This window comes from Scomber japonicus, chromosome 11 (assembly GCF_027409825.1).
Source record: "Scomber japonicus isolate fScoJap1 chromosome 11, fScoJap1.pri, whole genome shotgun sequence".
Classification (NCBI taxonomy): Eukaryota; Metazoa; Chordata; class Actinopteri; order Scombriformes; family Scombridae; genus Scomber; species Scomber japonicus.
The window spans coordinates 23,312,598-23,331,934 of record NC_070588.1 but is presented as its reverse complement, the minus strand read 5'-3'; the positions used below and the strand labels follow the sequence as shown (position 1 = coordinate 23,331,934).

The 19,337-nt window shown below is 38.5% G+C and overlaps 3 protein-coding genes across 6 annotated transcripts; all 3 read right to left on the bottom strand.

Moving 5' to 3' along the window:
* Nucleotides 1-962: 962 nt before the first annotated feature.
* Nucleotides 963-7,542, bottom strand: asmtl (acetylserotonin O-methyltransferase-like). Of its 3 annotated transcripts, XM_053328365.1 has the most exons (16): nt 7,470-7,542; nt 6,498-6,613; nt 5,736-5,867; nt 5,596-5,643; nt 5,444-5,508; nt 5,280-5,344; nt 5,047-5,155; nt 4,362-4,674; nt 4,042-4,284; nt 3,590-3,752; nt 3,300-3,499; nt 3,053-3,185; nt 2,816-2,956; nt 2,522-2,644; nt 1,848-2,085; nt 1,466-1,587 (listed from the first exon to the last, which is right to left on the bottom strand). In XM_053328365.1, the coding sequence occupies exons 2-15, from the start codon at nt 6,588-6,590 to the stop codon at nt 1,880-1,882; spliced, it is 2,034 nt and encodes a 677-aa protein (XP_053184340.1). In that variant the 5' UTR covers nt 6,591-6,613; nt 7,470-7,542; the 3' UTR covers nt 1,466-1,587; nt 1,848-1,879. The 3 variants fall into 3 exon arrangements, with proteins under 3 accessions (XP_053184339.1, XP_053184338.1, XP_053184340.1); XM_053328364.1 differs by lacking the exon at nt 1,848-2,085 and having other exon boundaries at nt 963-1,587; XM_053328363.1 differs by having other exon boundaries at nt 1,445-2,085.
* A 788-nt stretch (nt 7,543-8,330) lies between these two features.
* p2ry8 (P2Y receptor family member 8) lies at nt 8,331-9,631 on the bottom strand. The gene is made up of 2 exons (XM_053328568.1): nt 9,345-9,631; nt 8,331-9,030 (listed from the first exon to the last, which is right to left on the bottom strand). Exons 1-2 carry the CDS (start codon nt 9,629-9,631, stop codon nt 8,331-8,333), a joined length of 987 nt encoding a protein of 328 aa, XP_053184543.1.
* Nucleotides 9,632-11,903: 2,272 nt separating this feature from the next.
* On the bottom strand, nt 11,904-18,109 carry upf3a (UPF3A regulator of nonsense mediated mRNA decay). 2 transcript variants are annotated; one of them, XM_053328566.1, is made up of 10 exons: nt 17,969-18,109; nt 16,737-16,843; nt 16,515-16,621; nt 16,179-16,277; nt 15,934-16,044; nt 15,795-15,850; nt 15,551-15,709; nt 15,299-15,432; nt 14,132-14,435; nt 11,904-13,306 (listed from the first exon to the last, which is right to left on the bottom strand). In XM_053328566.1, exons 1-10 carry the CDS (start codon nt 18,107-18,109, stop codon nt 13,118-13,120), a joined length of 1,407 nt encoding a protein of 468 aa, XP_053184541.1. In that variant the 3' UTR covers nt 11,904-13,117. The 2 variants fall into 2 exon arrangements, with proteins under 2 accessions (XP_053184541.1, XP_053184542.1); XM_053328567.1 differs by having other exon boundaries at nt 14,144-14,435.
* Nucleotides 18,110-19,337: the final 1,228 nt, after the last annotated feature.

Sequence of the window (19,337 nt, the reverse complement as noted above, 5' to 3'; positions counted from 1 at the left end):
ATGACATCTCACAGTGTTAAAGAGGCAGGATTCACGCTCTGGACACAGCCGACACCCAGATGACCAACAGTGTGAGATTTGCTGTTTACAACAACAGTCTGATAGTGAGGTAGACTATCTACATAACAGATATGGTATCATCACTCATTTATTGGGGCTGTCTGCTTGTGTTTCCTATTCATTTTCTGCACTTCCCTGTTTTAAAGATGCCAAAATAGGCAGTCCAGCTGAGTAGTGTGAAATCCCCGATAGATAGAATGAGGCCCTGTTAGAGATGCATCCAATCTGACCAAAATCTCTTCTTTGAGTTTCCTCATCTGGTGAGAATTAGGGAAAGGGATGCAGGGATGTAACAGAAAGTTGCAGAGACAGCAGTGCCACAAGTGTTCATCCAAGTGTTCCCTTTAAGAGGATCTGTGCTTCCCTTAAAGTAAAGTGCTTGGGTGGGGAAGTATGTGGATGACATTGGCTAAATTTCTGTGCCAAATTAATGAACTTGTTCTTTGTTTTTTTTGGATGCACACATATCTTTCTACAATGCCCTTGCACTGATTTATCTGCTGGAACTAATGAGGATCAGGTTGAAGTGCATTTCACATAATATAGACCAGCCAAAGGATGACTAGAGAAGCAACCACAGGTCTCAGGTTTGCGTGCAGATGCTGCAGTTTGTGTCACTGTGCGGTTTCTAATGCTTCGGTTTTGTATCAGCAGACAAAGGAAAGTCAACAGCTTCACCACACCATTGCGAAAAAGTATCATGACACGCTTATCAGCACTACTTCCTGCAGCTGGTGGGAACAGGTGCATGTACTGTATGTATAGCTTCTGTGGAAGATATATCATAAGCCATCACTTCAGTAACTGGTAGTGATGGCCCACATAATAAATAAAAAATATAAGTATAGATTAAACACCCAATGGAATATAAAACAGTTAAAATGATCTCACACACACATGCATAGATGAAAATAAAAATCTTGTTTATTTTTCACATACTTGTATAATTTGTAGTATATGACCATGGCAATGTAATTTTTCACCACACATTCTAGTTGTATAATGATGCATATGAAAAATCAAGATGCTTTTTTTAGATAATTATTGTTTGGGAGATATTTTCATCAAGAGTTACTGAAGGAAAGGAATACTGGACTTCATCGCAACAACTTAAAAGATAAGAAGTTAATGTAGTGTTTATGATGCCTTCACATGTTCAGAAACAATCAATTGTGTGTAATTGGTACATTATTATTTTTACTTCAGAAAATTACCTCAATATATTTTCCACCACTGATCAATAACACCAAAAACTACACTGATCTGCCATAATCAACTGAATAAAAAAACATTAAGATTCAAATGCATGATTCCCCTGCTGCTACATTTTAACAGCAATAACAGCATCTAGAAAGTTTTTAGTGTGAATTACACGTGTGCCCCCAAATCCATGTTTGTTCAACAAGTCTGCATACTGGCTCTCTGTCCTTTCCAGTCCCTCAGTCTGGGCCAGCATGTTAAGAGACTGCAGAGTAGAGTAGGCTGTCTGTCCATCCAACATGGTCTCAGCTATAAGCACTGCACATCCTATGGCCCAACACAAGAGATTGTTCTGGTGCTTAGTGTATTGGACAATTATACAGTGGCTAATTAAAAAAATAATACTTAATTTAAATGGCACAAAAACATCTACCTACAGTTGCCTTGTCTTTGTCAATTTGCCAAAAAAAGGGTAGTGCTGAACACTTATTGAATTACTTACTTTAGTGAGTCACTTCATCATAAGAACAGTTCTCACATTAGCTTTTGTTTTTTGCAAATGTTACCCACAATATATATCACAAGACCCTATATATAGTCTTGCAGAGAGTGTTGTCAGTCACACTTTGATGCAGAGCATGGCATCCAGGAAGTTGTCTGTATGTCTGACTTGTGCTGTGATGAAACCATGGCTCTCCAAAAGCAGACTGTATTCTGTTGCGCCCCTCTGTTTCCCCTGGCTCATACTGAGGGCCTGGAGCAGCCCACGACTCGGACCCCTTCGGTCTTCATCCAGGAAGATCTCACTCAGCAGGAATCCGCAGCCTGGCAGCATGGTGCAAGTGCATGATGTGTATGCAGATTTTTAGAGAACAATATTGTACTAGTGTTCTTGTACTCCCATATCTCTGTGCATTTATTTGCCTTATAGCAAGAAAACTACTATCAATATTTTGGCATTTCAACTTGTCTTTTTTGAACTTGCCATACTCTTGCAATATGTTGTTTTACATTTTGTTACAGTGCAATCATTTTCAGCCTGTAAACAAATCAGTTTCAAAAGAGCTCTACAAAGGTCAAATAGTATGCAGGTTTGAACTGAAACTTAATCAAACACCATCGGCTGATATCAATCATGAACAATCCTTCACCTAGACCAAAAGATCTAATCAGTGAAATCATTAGCTGCTAAACTTGTTGTTTTACTAAAGTTGCAGTGGGACAAAAGATGAAAAGATTGAAATAGCTGTGTGAAATTTACCTGGTGTACATGCATCTGCGATTTTGTTCAGCAGGAAGTGCACTTTCTCATCAGGCCAGTCATGGAGAATTCTTGCAAGGATGTACAAGTCAGCTTTAGGCAACTCGTCTTTGAAGAAGTCTCCTGCACATACAGTGAGGACAAAGTCATGAGTTATAGAGTCATAGAGAGAGTGGCTGTACATTAACATTTATAACTTTGACATCCAAGAACACCTGAATAAGCTAATTACACAGCATTGGCCAGCAACACCAGCAGTCAGGACAGTATTTTAGAGTGGATACACAAACTGACCTGCTACAAATGATACTCTGTTGTCTGTGTGCAGCGGATGGAAATGTTCACTCATTTCAACAACAGCTGGCAAGTCAAACACTGTCACAGACAAGCCAGGATGGGCTTTAGTAAACTCATAAGCCATGGCACCTGTACATCCTGGGGGGAAAAAAACAGAAGATGAAATGCAGAAGAAGGTTGGTTTTTTTAATCTAAGAAAATTAGTTTTTACATTTACCTTCTAAATATCCTTACCTCCAAGGTCACAGGCGGTTTTGAAACGAGAGAGGTCAAAAGCTGTTGCTATAGCTTTTCCTGTAACTTTAGCGATGCTGTGCATGGCATTCATGAATCTCAGTTTGATCTCTTGACTACTGTAGAAAGTATCCTGTAAATCGAGAAAAATGATAAGAGAAACCAGAAAATAACTTTCAAAACATAACTTTCAACATGATCTTGACCACTTTTTAACAAATCTAAGGCCAAACCTGGAGATAATCACCTGAAACACATCCTTAGATTTCTTGCCGAAAGCCTTCTCATGTTGGTTGCTTCCCTCCCTCACAGCACTCTCCAGGTGGGAGAAAAGAGGCCACACAGTGTTGTTACAGTGCTGGATGTAGCCATGCAGAGAAAAAGGAGCATCTGACCGTAAAAGACGCTTTGCCAAGTCGGTGTTCTTGTACACTGGCCTCTGGTATTCTGGGGGTGAAGACAACATGTAAGAGATTTATTTTAAGTGAAGCATTTAATGCCTCATCTTGTAATTATCAGCCGAGAGTGCTGACTAACTTCTCTCTTTGCTCTTCAACAGTCCCAGAGACACACAAGCCTCAAGCAGGCATTCAGTCCCTTTTTCAGAGGCTTTGATCTCCTGGGCCACCTGTGCTGCATCCAGCCCTGGCTGGCTCTGTAGCACGTCGAACACACGCATCTCGGATGCGGTAAACAGTGCCTGGAATATTTTTGGAAATAAAAGCAGAGTACAGTTTAGTTTGTTTAAAAATTATGAAAGCAAGTTTATCTTTATTTTGATGATATCACACAATAAAATCATGTACTGGGATCTTGAAACACATACAAAATTATAAAAATATTGTTTTAAAAATAATAATAAATGATTTCCTGTGTTCCACTACAGTTTCCAAAGCAGCATTCTTTAGTATAGCTAAAATGTTATTTCCTGTAGAAGTCAACTACAACATGAACATTAATATTTGCAATCACAGTTTATTCCTAATTACCTTTGAGGCTTTGAATCCATCCATCAGTTCAATGATTCGCTGCAGCTCCTCTTTCTTGGGTCCACTGTCCTCAGGCTCTGTCACATTATGGCCAATCGTGTGCCCTCTGCTGGTTGTTGGTGGTAACTTTGTATTCTCAGAGTCTCTGAACTCAGTCTCTGCGTCATCTGTATGTTTAGACAAGCTGTTGACCAATGTCCAGGAACTCTCACCCACTTCACTTTCAGTGCCTTTTCGTTTGACCTATAAAAAGAGAGAACCTCTTACAGATGGGGGAAAACCAGTACCAAAATTATGCTCTTTGAGTGAGAAGTACAAACCTTATGGATGGGACTGTCTGAAGGGCTGCTCTGGGTGCCGTTTGTTTGAATGGCAGAGGGACTTTTGGGTCTGGGGCTAGATGAGGAGCTGTTTTTGGATGAAGCTGGCAGGTTGGGTGAGGGCTCAGTGAGTATCAAATGAGTGCCGTTGTTGAGGACAGACCCACTTTCTAGCCCCAAGCGGTTGTAAATTATGTCAAGCTGTTTGCAAAAGTGGTTAAGAGGGAAACCCACAACATTGAGGAAGTCCCCGTGGACGTACTCCACAAGCATACCGCCAAGAGCTTGAATACCGTAACCGCCGGCCTTGTCCCTGACACATACAGAAAAAACTTTCACTTACACAACAACATACAGACTGAGATTAATAGAAAATACTTGCATGCATTCATGAGGGATTTGTATGCATGTATGATACACCCTTCAAATGCAAAGCAAATCAAACAACACACTTGCTGACCTGACTTCAGTTTTTCTATCTTGCTGACACAGTCGCTTCATGTCAAACAGGACAAGACAAACAAGGCTGGAATAAAACTGTGGTATCAAAGTCCAACAAGGGACAAGTCCAGAGAGCTCACATCCAGTGAACATGACCTCCACTGATCAAATGCTTGGTGCAGTTACTACACCAAAGGAAATCAATAGTTCTTACATATGTGCAAGTTCAAGCCTTCATACTCACATGGGTTCACCACTATTGATGTACTCCCACAGCATATCTTCTGAGAGATCAGCAAACTTCACCTTTGTTTCTTCATAGAAGTCTATTAACTGGTAATCCACCTCATCGTCTGGGGTACAAGGGAGTTTAGAAATGAAATGTGTCCATTCATAGAAGCACAACATTACAGTGTAAACGATCCATTGCTTCATCAAATTTCAACAGAAAGCCAACTGCAACAATTATTTACTTACTTTCTTTCTCATGGCAAAGGATGATAGCTACACCTGTGAAGACACTGTGCTCTTTTCCACTCAAGCTGTAGTCAGAAAAGGGAAGTTAGAAGAGATAAATTGTAAACAAGGATGTGACTGTTTTACTTCTGTTAGGTAATGACACAACATAAAATTATACTGACCTTGACAGCATCCTGTAAGCATCTTGCTTGTCCACTGGCTTCTCCAGAATCATGCCATCTACAGTCTGTGGAAATAATTAACATTAGCAAAAAGACAGGAGACATAGTATATACAGTATAATGCAGTCAGTAAGTAAGCTTCCTCTTCTTACCACAATAGTGTCTGCTCCAATTACTATGTCGGGAGTCTTCAGATGTTTCTAAAACAAATTAAAACAAAATATGTTATCAATATGCCACTCTACAGGAAAAGTAAACTGTATACAGTCATATAAAAAGTAGATTAACTCACAAAGGGCATCCTCCTGGCCACCTCCAGGGCCTTCTGTTTGGCTGTCTCAACAGCGTACTCATGAGGTGCTTTGAATAGTCCCTTGTCAAGTGTTTCTTTAAACCAAGATGGTACCAACTCAAACCGTAAGCCCTGACATGTAGGAGAGCACACAGCAATAATAAAACATTCATCATATTGTTATCATCATTCAGTGCAAGAGATGTGGCAAAGCATTCATCATACATTCAGACCAAGGATCTGAAAATGTACTGGTAGGTCTCCTAATTAACACTGATGCCCAGAAACCCCTTTAAGGTGAAGGTATAGACTCCTTAGGACCAGGTGCAGTAGATAGGAACACTACTTTTTAGGATGTGCATCCCTCTATACTAGTTACCAGCACTACAGCACTGAAATTAAATGCTAAATTACAAAACATTAAAATGTATTCTTATTTATTGATTTGACCTGTTTTCATTTATTTTTAATTATTGCATTCACTTATTGTTTAACTGGTTTAGTGTGCTACTTTTTCGATTACTTTCACTACTGGTTATGCAATATGTAATGTAATGTTTTTGCAATAATTCAAGTCATATTTCCAAGTAGGATGTGCAGAGAAACACGTCTGATTTGTGTAGTAACATGTAAGATCCAATCATATTTTTCCAAGTCAGAAAACAAAAGTAATTTACAGTCAGATTTACATGACAACTCGACAGCTGTCCTAATGCTGCAGTCATAAGGGTTTCATGAAAGTGGACCATGTCGGACACATACCGCATTGCTGAGAATCTCCTGTCTCCTAGGAGAAGCACTGGCCAGCACAACCAGTTTACCAGCAAGCTTAGAAATGACAGGGTTCAGCACCATGGTGGTCTTCTTGTCTTACTGCCCTTAAGGTGATGAACAGAGTTAAACATTACAGATGTGGCCTAGTTTGAGTCAAAAGTTCAGGAGTTAGAAATCAGATGACTGCACTGTGCACTGTGTTCTAATGCATACTGTCATTGAGGATAGGTCAATATAGCTCATGACTTGATTAGATGATCAATATAACATTGAATTTGTTAATCAATCATTTATCAAGGAAAGGTACCAAACATTCACTGAGTCGTGCTTCTCAAATGTCAACATTTACAGCTTTTCCCTGCATTACATCATGAATATATTTTGGGATTTGAACAGTTGATTGTACAAAACAATTCTCTAATATTGTGTTAGACATTTATTTCTATCTTCAAAATATATTGCAAAAAATAATTGACAGGTTAACCTATAACAAACATAATTAAAAGGTAAATGCAACACTAAGCCCATATTTCTCATTATGTGATACATTACTTGCTCTAAGTATAGTAGAGACATTTCCATTGACTATAGAGACATGGCAACGTTATTGACTGATAAGTGGCGTCTTTGAAAGTAGCTAAGGTGTTTCAAGTAGCTAAGGTACACGTAACGTTATATTATATAACCACATAACTAATAATTTAACAGACATATCACATACCTCTGGTGTCCTTCTAAATGACATGTTAACTTAGTGTAAGCTAAGTCATTAACTTTGGTTGTTTTGTGGACTTAATGTCCAGAACAAGCTCCTGTACCAATGTTAACGAAACACTACTGTAAAGACCTCGTTCTGCCAGTTCACCCACAGCAGCATGAACACAATCACTTTAAAACCATCTTTCATGGTCGGAACATTGCATTTTATACAGTAAACATGCAATATACCGCTTGACTTACCTGCACAAGTCAGGAAACGGCGAGCGGACGGATTGCTACGACAACCAGCGTGACGGCACATACGTGATGACGTTTTATACAGTGGGCGGATCCACCAATCGGAGACGGAAGAAGATCATATGGTCGACATGTGGTGGGTGTATAGTGGGTGCATAATATGACACAATAACCATAACCATAACAAAGATGACAGAAATAGTAGTTTGTCTTTATTTGATGTTGTTATCTCTGAACTAACATGGTGCAACATTATGACATTAGCATTATTGCACGCTGCATATATATTATGTAGGCTATATTACATCACATTCTCTTCTATTTAAAATCTAAACCAGTTCTTCTCACTTAAAATATGTACATCTGATTATTTTTGTTGTAAAAAAAAACAACAACATATGAGTGAAACCAAAATAATGAGAAGAAGAACATGAAACAAGGTTAACTATGTCCACAGATTATTTACCAAGACATTAATATAAACAATATTGCAATTAAATCAGCTATAGCTTTGGCTATGTAATATACACATTATATCACATTTTGATACACATGCTACATTTTGTCAAAATAATCTCTTGGGTGGTTGTGACAAATTTAAAAAAAAGCTGAAGTATAAGTATTTTACGTAGGCTATGTCACAAGAGATTGGAACATTCAGAAAAGTCCTTCATACACACACACACACACACACACACACACACACACACACACACACACACACACACAGACTTACTTACTCTCTCACACTTCCTTTCACACATTTCCTCACTTTTTTGTTGCTCTCATTCCCTCTTTCTATGCTTTGCTGTGCTGCAGCATCAAACACACCTTGCTGTTGTCAGTCTCTCAATCTTTCACAGCTTAGTTTGCAGAGTACAGGGTCTCTTTACACTCCATCCTTATTGAATCTGCACTACTCAGGCTGTGCAGATTCATTATCTGCCTCAACTTCTGTCTGAATTCCTTAGAAGCAAAGTAGTAAATAAACGGATCAAGGCAGCTATTCAAACAACTACAACAGAGAGAGATTTTGTAGGCCATGTAGAGAGACTTCCCATGGAAGAGTTTTAGCACAGTGTGAGTAAAGAGGAGGATGTTGTTGGGAGCAAAACAGAGGGTGAAAACCAGGAGAACAATGAAGGCCAGACGTATCGCTTTAGCTTTCTGGGCATTCTTGGAATCCTTGGCCAGTTTACGTATGACATTGACATAACAGAATATCGTGACACAGAAAGGGAAGAGGAAGAGGACAAACACCATGCCGAAGACAAAGGCCGCCCAGGCCAACTTGTTTGGGAGCATGTCTTTCTTCAGCACGTCAAAGCATGTGGTAATCCCCAGTTCAGGAATGTCAAAGGTCAGGTCTGTGGTCATCAGCGGGTACAGAACGCACAGGACCAAACCCCACATGAGAAGGCAGCTGATGACAGCGATGGACTTCTTCTCCCTGGTCTCTCGGAACCACATGGGCTTGACGATGCCCAGGTAGCGGTCAATACCAATGGCCATCATGGTGAGGATGGAACAATACATATTGGTGTAGAAGACAAGGGTCATAACACTGTAGGTAGATACACAGAAAAAGGGTTTATTTAATCACTGCAAAAGGAAAGCAAAATAATGATGAAATGTTTGACATTTTGAGAAATGCATTTTTCGCTTTCTTGCTGAGAGTAAGATGAGAAGAATGGTATCAATCGCCTCATCTTACTCTTGGCAAGAAAGTGAAAAATGTCAAATTATTCCTTTAACAATGTCCTAAATCTGTGAAAGTAAAAAACATAATAGGAGCCAATTTCTCCCAAATTTCAATGAATTTTTGTTGAGGACATCCCGTGTTCACATTTTCAGAACTGTCCTGTCAACAAACAATACCTGCACATGTTTGGTCCCAGAACCCAATGGTATCCAAGGAGCTGGTACGCGATCTGGAAGGGGAGGGCAGTGCCGATGGCCAAGTCAGTGAAGGTGAGATTAATCATGAAGATGATGGATGGAGTCTTAGGAGATGTCCGGAAGAGGAGGAGCCACAGGGAAAGACCATTTCCTACTATGTTAATGGCAGTAACTATTACGTAAACGACAGACATGGCGATGCTGCCGTTTACATTCAGAAACACGGACAGGGTGGCGTTGTCTAATTTGCTGGAATTCCGCAACATGGTTGGAGGAAAGTTGCCTGTGGGTCATAGATCAACAAAGGCTTCAGTGAGGCTCATGGTACAATTTATTTTTCTTAAGAGTAAGGCATTATCATGTACATCTTAGTTTATGCATATCATGATCATTTTGTAATATCTGAATTAGCTGTAAAGAAAAACCCATCAGTTGACATACACCATTAGAACAAAGAAAAACACCTTGTGAAACTAGTAACACACGCTACTCACACAATCTTTCTACTCTTTGCAAGAACGAAACCAGTTTAAGTCATAGGTGTGCAACAGATAGTGTAGAATTCATATCAGGACTCATTGTGCCGTTGTGTTGATTGCGTGACAGAAGAACATGTGTTGGGTGGAGTTTTCACACAGGAAAAGGACATGCATTATTTGAGGTTGGATCGCTAACTGTCATTTCTGGTGGTTCATGAGCAATCAACACATAAGAATGGATGTGGGGTAGACTATCAGTAAAGGTGTTAAAAAAAACTCAAACTTACAGTTGCAGCAGAAGACAAAACTTAATTCTAGCCTGGTTGCCATGTGGCAGTTAATGCTTCAGCACAAGTGAGAAATACAAACGCCCAAACTAACCCATGTAGGGCACATGGTGGTTTAGAGGGAATTACCTCAAACCAAATAAGCAGCAGACACTTTCATTGAACCACTTTACTAGAGGTTATGAATTGAAAATGCAGTATATATACCACAATGAGATCAGTCACCATTACCCACATTACAGCATCAAACTACTACATTTCTGTACTTAATATATTGATATATGATGATTTCACATACTATTTTCAGTGTGTGCCGTTATCTATTTTAGTATGTCACATTACATGCTGTCCACACACTATACTCATATTGCACTGCAGATGTAAGGCAGACAATCATTTAAGAAGAATAAAAATATTATCAATAAAAAAAAGAAACATACTGTGGTAATTTCTTCCTCTTTTTACTAAAAATACTATGTCACTTCATTGACTGGTCATATTTAAAAAACGTTAAAGTTAAAAGTGCAGACAGAACAAAAAAGTCACTAAAACTAAAACACTAAAAATAAATCAATATTGACACATGGTGCATTTTAGGCCCATTTAAATACTACATCAACATAACTAATATAAAGTACTGATAAAGCTCAGTAAAAGTCAGTTGAACACTTACCTTTATCAACACAAAGGCAGAGCAGAGGGAAGATAAGTTCACACACAAGAGTCAGTTGGAGATTGAGAGCAGATTTTGACTGATGAGGAAATGGGGTGTGAATACGTTATTGCTAGGGAGAGACAGAGAGGAAATGCTACCATGTGACAATATTCATCCTATACCAACTGTAGTAACAGTCGCACTTTATATTCCGTCTTGGAGATGAGTTGCAATGTTGAAAGCATATCTACTCATCTTGATTAACCGCATGGCTGTACCTCTCACCACGTGGTTCATGAATTATCTCAAGTCTCTTAACTAGGACTAAAACATTACAAATCTGTAGGCTACTCTTAAAGGTCTTTAAGTACATGATGAGGGTTCATTTTTACTCATTCTCATTCTTAGTCATATTGTTGCTGTGATTGAAATGGAATAGGGAATTCCTGTGATGCCTTGTATGCAAATGAATAATAATTAAAATCCTTGATAGATCATACAGTCTGAGTAAATTCTATTAAATATCTTTTATCAGTGCTAATGCAACAGCACCATTGGGGTGTGTGTGTGTGTGTGTGGGGGGGGGGGGTGGCGGGGGGGGGGGTCAATAAGCTCACACTTGCACGCATATACAGGAAAGTGTTGTTATTCAGTGAAGTGTGAATACCAGATTCATGAGACACACTGACACACTCTTATGCCTCCGACTTCCTGTTGATTGACAGTTCTGCTTTATGTATCAGGGTGCCAGACACTACATTGAGTAAAAAACATCAACATACCACCTGTTTCCACGTATCACTGTGACTGAACATTTTAAAGGAAAAGTAAGAGCAGGGTTGTATTTAAGATTTGGGTAATGTGCCTCCAGTATCACACAAGAAACAGTTAGACATGACACCCATGAAAGTTGAGATTCAGTTGTAGATCAATTCATTGCTAACTATAACTGACTCATAACTAGCATCTGTAAATGTGTATTGTGCACAGTACATTATGTAAAAGCTGCCTCACCCTACCCGCCACACATTTTCAAGGCCTGAGAACTTCCACCAAGACTGAAACAAATGACTCTCTCATAACTGATTTATTATTTTCTCACAGCATAAGGGCAGAAACCAAAATGATATAATAATAAGTATGATAAATGTTAGGACATGTGCAAAAACAATACACAGTAAGGCTTGTTAAACAGACTGCATTACTATAGCAATATCTGCAGCTTTTGCAGCTTTTCCCATTACATTTAGTTGATAGAATTAATAGAAAACCATGCAAACATCTTAGAAAATCAATAGTTTTCTGTGTCAGGCTGGGAAATCCTTAATTTTATTTTTAGGAAAAGCTTCATAGAAATGTAGACAATGTGTTCTTCCTGGCTCACAAAGCGTTCCTCACTGAAAAATTACCGACTGTATTGCATGACACCTTAGAATAAGATTATGGACAAAATGTCATAAGATGCATAAAAATTAGGAAAAAAGTGGTACAACATGAAACATTGTCCTCTCAATCATTCATAACTTCCTCTCATTTGCGCACCTTCACAGGTACAAATACACACGATTTCCACTCTTACATTCTCTACATCCATTGTCTGTAAGTTCTACTTACAATATAATTCTTTTTGATAAAATCTATAGCATCTTTAAAAACATCCAACTTCAGTGGACTCTACAAAGGCTTAGAAACAAGATCTCTTGTGGAGGATGAGGTCATGGTTTCACTAGCAAATTGATGATGGACACTACAGGTGAGCTGCCTCTTACAAGTACACACACACACGACCAAAGGAAATGACAGGACTGCCTCTAATGATGATGCTTTGATCAAATTTGATGAAAACTAAAACAAACACTACATATCGGGCAGCAATTTAAAAAATGAGAAAGAAAAAGAATGAGAAATCTCAATGTGTGCATCAGCACCAAGGTAGCACATGGAATATACCAAACAGTTGTGACAAATTGAGTGAATTATTGTGCTATCATACAAATAACATCCCAATACTCGGATTTGATCAATTGGGACTGTTGGATACCTCTTTGAATGCTGAACAGTGAGATGGTTAAAATATTTATGTAACAAAAATGTTCATGGTCCAAAAACAAAAACAAAAAATTCACCAATATTCAAAGCTCTGAATTTGATTACACCTATTTTGACAATGACTAAAACAAAAAAGAAAATAAATATTACTGAGTAACCTTTTCCCCTCAGGCGGGTACATTATTTTTAGAAGCTCAATAATAATCGGTCAAACCTGTCACCATCAACTTAGGCTGAAAAGCTGAATAATTTATTTGTACTGCCTATAAACATTTGGACTGCTCACTGCTCATCTTTGCTTTTCTCGAACCCCTTATCAAGCCCTGTTGCCATAGTGACAACGTCATAGCAACGTTCAGTCCCGGGTTCAGGTGAGTGCCCCACGGGGATGCAGTCATAGCCTTTGCCTGCTGAGCTCATGCGCTTGCGGTTGCGTGCGCCAGGCTGGTAGAGCTGCATGGCTGGACGGTCCTGCAGGGAGACAAGAGCGCAGAACATGGGTGAGAAAAGCACAAGTATGTACATTTAATCATTCACGTTCTTTATCCACTTAATCCACTTACACAGGGATGTATGCCAACATGCACGGGACTAGCAGATAGTGACATACCTTGAATAGGTCATCTGACATCACAAGCTGACCCCACCCCCACTACCACTAGAGCTCTGAGACACTCCCAGGAAGTTATGAAACCCAGGATTTCCACCAAACTATGACTCAGGGCTCAACAAGCAGACAGACTATGTGGGTTAAAATAATAATCTTTCACTCATATTGTATAATCTTATTTTATTTAGTTAATATGTCATAGATATATTGTGATGAGTGTATAATGGATTGTTTTGTATTGTATTTATAACATTATTCCAAGGTTATGAATGTAATCCATGTAAAACACACAATGTCAGTGAAAATAAGGATTTTTCTAATTTTTTATCATATCATGTTTATCATATTTTCAATTGTTGATATTTAGTTTTCATGTATAGAAATAATCACCCATCCATCCATTCATTCATCCCTGAATGATTTCCACTGATCAACTGTTTGGTTTTTGGATCCCTGTGTTTAAATGTGCACCTCACACCAGATGTTCTGTGAGCCAATGCTGCTAACATCAATGCAGTTTTGTTCATAGGGCCACACACAGATACACCAAACAAACACGTATTCATCCTTATGAGCAATTTCAGGTCAGTCACCATCTGCAATGAGTCATAACAATGAAGTTAAAGGACTACATCATAAGAGACAAAGCAATTAGTTGTCACCGTTCCCCCCCATCTCATGCTCACCTTCTCGCTCACCTTGTTTCGGAGGCGTTCCTTCCTGTTACCCAGGTCCTCCCTGTCCTCCTTTCCCAGTTTGTCTCCACTGTCAGGGCAGTAAGAATAGCCGTGATGGTGCCCCTCTTTCTTGGCTCGGTCCTGGCAGTAACCCTTTCCCCATTTTGTTTCATCTTTGCGGCGCATAAACTTGTCAAATTCATAGTGGTGCCGCTGACGTTTCCTCTCGTCATCCTTCCCTCTGTGGTCTTTATCTCTCTGTCTGCGGCAGTGCTGTTCTCTCTGTTCCTTGTCACTCTCAGGCTGACCTCTAGTGGTCAGAGCGGAGATTACATAGACATCAGATACATGATTATTACATAGACACTGTTATTTTTTTGGCTCATCATAATTGATAATATAGCAGTATAGGATGGCACATTTTGGATGTAAACAACCATTAAGCAACATTAAAAACATAACTAACTCAACATGTTGTTTGTCACGTCAGTACTCCAATTAAGAGAGGAGCGATAGCAGATTTCAAATGTGTGTTTTAATTACGGTAATTATTGAGAATGTGCTTTTGTTTATATTTGGATCATAATGTAATGTCATGTACAATGAGTGTAATGTCATTTGTAATTAAGAAATATGTTAACACCTCACAGATTAGCAATTACCCATTAGATTAAAATAAAGGACATTCGGTTGGCAGGTTGTGAGCTAATCCACAAACACAGCCTTCTTAATGACACTGAAAACTACAGTATTAATGTCTTTTTGTAAAGTGGAAAACATATCTCTAAGTGTAGTGAGACCTCCTAGTGACCACTGACCTCTCACTTATGTTTCATTAGTAGTCAACCCACACACAGCTCCCAGATGTAAATGTTAACATATATACTTCGTTGCAGATATTCACAATCTCAGTCTCAGTCAGTGAAAGGCTCCTTCCTATTTAATAAGGGTGCTTATCAAAAAGCAAACTACTTCAGCAGTGTAAACATACACCAACAGGATCATTCAATTATTTACTATGTGTAAAATTCCTAGATTAGTATTTACACACTAAGTATGCTTGAATGTAAAGTGGTCCAACCGGTGGTATGATCACTGGCCACCCTGATCCTGATAGATTTAACACCTTTAATAGAAACTTGTCCACCTACAGTGACAGATTTTGATGATTCTTACTTTTCCTTGGGGTCCTTTGACTTCATTTGTGCACCGGGTTTCTCCCATTTCCCTCTGTCTGTCTCCCCAATATCGCTTTTGTCCTTTATTCGGTCTGAATCCACATCATCGTCCCTGTCACTCTTCTTTAGGAGCTAAAACAGATTATACAAGAGGCAACAGATTGCATAACCACATGCTTAACCAGTTAAAGAATCCAAACAACTGGGACATACAACACAAAAATAAGTGTGATTTCTTTTAAATGGTTACCTTAATTTTGATGTCTTTATCAGACAATTTCTTCTGCTTCTCTGCCTCCTTCCGTTTGCGTCTCTCCTCCTCTCGTCGCTTTCTCTTCTCCTCCTCCCGTTGCCGTTTCTTTTCAAGCTCTCTTCTTCTCCTCTCCTCTCTTTTCTCCTCCCTTATTCTCTGCAAGGGGAAGGATGATGCACATTACAAAAGATGTCTCATATCTTTAGAGACAAGTAATATGAGCACTTTTTTTCTGTCTTACCTGTTTCTCAATTTTCTTATTTTTGATGTACTCCAACAGCGGTGTGGTCCGTTTGGCTGAAATCGAGAAATAAACAGAAGTCATTTTGTGGGAGCTATTACTCTGAGATTTGTGATCATTTTGTGACTTTGTGACTTACCTATGAGCTCTCTAGTTTTTGCCTCTATTTCTCCCAACAGAGTCTCAGGGTTAGCCATAGACTTCTCTTCATCACAGGAGTAGTTCTCCAAGAATCGCTTATATTCTGGGTCTGAGGGATTTAAGACCCAGGATGAATAAAGACTATAGAAACGTATGTTTTAATACACCAAGATTCCAAAGATGTATTTTCTATGGCTCTTAAATCCATGAGTTGTTTAAATTGCAAGCTCTGTATTTCACTACCTTCTTCAATGCTCCCAGCTTTGGCATCTTTCTTTTTTAGCTTCTTCTTGGAGATTTTCTGGAACGGGGCAAACTCTACCACTGCAGGGTACTCCTGACCTGAGTAAATATTGACATAAAAGCCAGCTTGTCACTTCACACACCAGCAATCAAATAGTAACAATGGCAACAAAAGCTCTAAAGCCACCTCTCTGTCCATTTAGTGTGGTGTGCAGCTGTAAAACAAACACACTTTTGTTTGCATTTAATATAGCAATGGGTAGTGGTGTACGTCCACCCTCATGGCACCACAGCAGCATAAAAGTCAAACTGAGTTGAAACAAAATCAAGAGTTACCCTTGTTGTCAATGAAGACATAGCCATCAAATCGGTCCCGAAACAAAAGTATATCTTCAGGGTTTTTAAAATTGATATATGCTCTGGAGAACAGGTGGGGGTAAAGACTGCGGAGACAAAGCAAAAAGTAATTAACGTCTGTATAAAAGGGACAAATCAACAGTATTTGCTATTGCAAGCATAAGTAGTTTTGTGAATGGTTGAACAGGTTATCATGTTTACCTTTGATCAGCTGGAAAGAACTCAAAATAGTCATAGGAAGGAAGTGGACTGAGCTGCTCCTCTAACTGGTCCTTTGATAGGCTAGGTGGGAGTCTTCGAATCACCACCTGTAAAACATTTACACAGTATTGTTGTTGGTGCGTGTGTTTCTGTGAGTTCAGGGATCAACCAACCTTTGGGTACTAATTCTGTTATATACATATACCAGAGTTTAAGATATTTGATTGATTGATATTTGAAAACTTTTTATAGCCCGAGTTACAAACTGTGGCAAAAGGATTATTTTTTTCAGTGTTAAAGCTACTCTCCTCACATTTTTATTGAAAGTATCAACAACCAGGATTGTGTCAATGTGAGAAAGTCTGCAAAAAACATTTCTCCTGTCTTCCGAAACATCAACATTAATAACAACAAGAATAATAATAACAATGATAATAGTAGTATTAGTGGTATTAGTAAGAATTCACACTGGCTTACTTAATAATAATACTTTATTTATAATAATAATAATAATAATAATAATAATAATAATAATAATAATAATAACACTTTATTTTTGGATAGGGACAGTGCATATTGATGAACATCGATATTAAAACATCTCTGTAAATGCCGGATTATAGCAAAACTGCTAATTTGCATCCGTAGTCCCTAGTATATATATTATATAGTATATATACTATATATATACTAGGGACATATAGTAATATGCCACAAATTATAAGGGCAAATGCAAAGTACCAGTTACTAGTTTGGACAGACCTTCCCATTCGCTTCAATGAGAAAGTGTGTCCAAACGTTTGACAATATTGTCTTTTTAAAAACCTCGTATTACAACCATAAACGGCTATGTAAACGTATTCTAAACATTGTAAAATGAAATGATGCTCATTAAATGATAAGATAATCGCTATAGTAAATAAGATTACAATGTGAGTCCCTTATGATCAGTGTTTGCAGCACCCATTTAATCACTTAGCTGCCAATGTCAGCTCCGTTACCAGAGAAAAACAGTCGTTACATCAATAGAGGCAGCGAGGAGTGCTAAATAAACTAAAATAGGAGGTTGTGGGTCCAGCTGACAGTCTGGAGAAGCAGTGGGATCGTCCTCCGCCTCCTCTTGTCGCTGTCCGCGGTGCTGAAACCATCCCACCTTCCTCCCAGCCTCCTCCATGTCTGTTTTCCCACGCAGCGTAAACAACGGGGCACATCGCAAACGCTCGGGTTCCTACCTTTGTAAAAACCTCTTTTTTCTCTTCTTTCTGCTTGGGGTTACAGCCAGTATTGTCTTGCTCTCTTGGGATGTCCCTAAACTTTATCTCGACGACGTTTTTCTCCTTGCCCACCGTCATTTGGTCCTTTTCAGACCTCATTTCTCTCCATCTCCCTCTCGCCAGTGTTGTTACTTTGTACTCGCGAGATTACAGTAATATCGCGAGTGGAGGGGGGGTTAGAACGACGGCTTTGATGTCAGTGAGATTGAACTGTGTGGCATGACTCTAGCCATCAACTGTGTCATCCAAAACCAAGAAAACGGTTCATACATTGATAGTGTTGGGGAGTAACTAGTAACTACATTGACAGTGTTACTAAATGTAAGTGTAATCCGTTACAGTTACTGAGAAGAACGGTGTAATTAAATTAGAGTTACTTATGAAAATGTCGATGATTACATCTGAAATCAGACCTTTAAGATTTTGCTCAGGAGCGGTTTCCCCCCTCATTTTTAATATTTAACATGCTACAGAATACATATTGCTGTTTTTAATTCTTTGAAATCAATATTGTTTTATATGTTGTATATCAATAATGATGTGGGCTTATTTGGAACACACATGGGCTTAAATGTGTCACGATACCAATTAATCCTATGCCAGACTTTTGAATGTTTGCATAAAATATCTTTAAGTCATATTCCCAAATCTATGAACTAACTAATACATTTTCAAATGAGAGATAGATCCTACGTACAAGAAATGATCTCCCTTATATGATGTCAGTATCCATGAATAACGCCTACATTTAGATTTTGGTGGGTTTAATGGGTACTTACCCTTAAATTGAAAACATTCATTAGAATATTAGAAAAGTAATTAAAGGTTAAATACGTTACATTACTTTGATGAAGTAATTGAAATAGTTAATTACTTATTATATATAATAAGTATAATACATAATACTAGGGTAACAAGTAATCTGTCATTTATTGCATTTCCAAAGTAACCTTCCCAACCATGCTGGATTGCCTGCATCCTGGTATGATAGGCTTACATTACTGCCAGCTGGACCTTTCTCATTTCCTCCTTAATTGTATTAGATTTAATTATATGTAGGAGCCACAACAGCCAATAATCAATTTTCCTTTTCCTTCCAAATTGTAGGCCCACAAACACACATTTTCTCAATACTTACAGTTGGGTGGGCTAAGGGTTAGGGTTAGAGTTAAGGTCTAATGCTGCATTCCATTTTCTACTATAGTTTACTGTATGAATCACAAATGACACGGGCAGAGCTCAAAGTTATGTTTTTAAACTTTTTATTCTGTCTTATTTTGATTATATTGTGTTTTAAAAATCATGTTTATATTTTACAGGAAATATT

Bases quoted from the DNA above. Each gene is read 5' to 3' on its own strand.
- asmtl (XM_053328364.1), bottom strand. From the start codon at position 6,590: ATGGTGCTGAACCCTGTCATTTCTAAGCTTGCTGGTAAACTGGTTGTG. The intron at 5,644-5,735 runs GTGAGTTAATCT...AATTTGTTTTAG, and splicing joins TGGCCAGGAGGATGCCCTTT to AAACATCTGAAGACTCCCGA. The intron at 3,186-3,299 runs GTGATTATCTCC...CTCGATTTACAG, and splicing joins AATCTAAGGATGTGTTTCAG to GATACTTTCTACAGTAGTCA.
- p2ry8 (XM_053328568.1), bottom strand. From the start codon at position 9,631: ATGTTGCGGAATTCCAGCAAATTAGACAACGCCACCCTGTCCGTGTTT. The intron at 9,031-9,344 runs GTATTGTTTGTT...ATCTACCTACAG, and splicing joins CTGGGACCAAACATGTGCAG to TGTTATGACCCTTGTCTTCT.
- upf3a (XM_053328566.1), bottom strand. From the start codon at position 18,109: ATGAGGTCTGAAAAGGACCAAATGACGGTGGGCAAGGAGAAAAACGTC. The intron at 16,622-16,736 runs GTAAACATGATA...TTGTCTCCGCAG, and splicing joins TTCTTTCCAGCTGATCAAAG to TCTTTACCCCCACCTGTTCT. The intron at 15,851-15,933 runs GTAAGTCACAAA...TCTCGATTTCAG, and splicing joins AAAAACTAGAGAGCTCATAG to CCAAACGGACCACACCGCTG.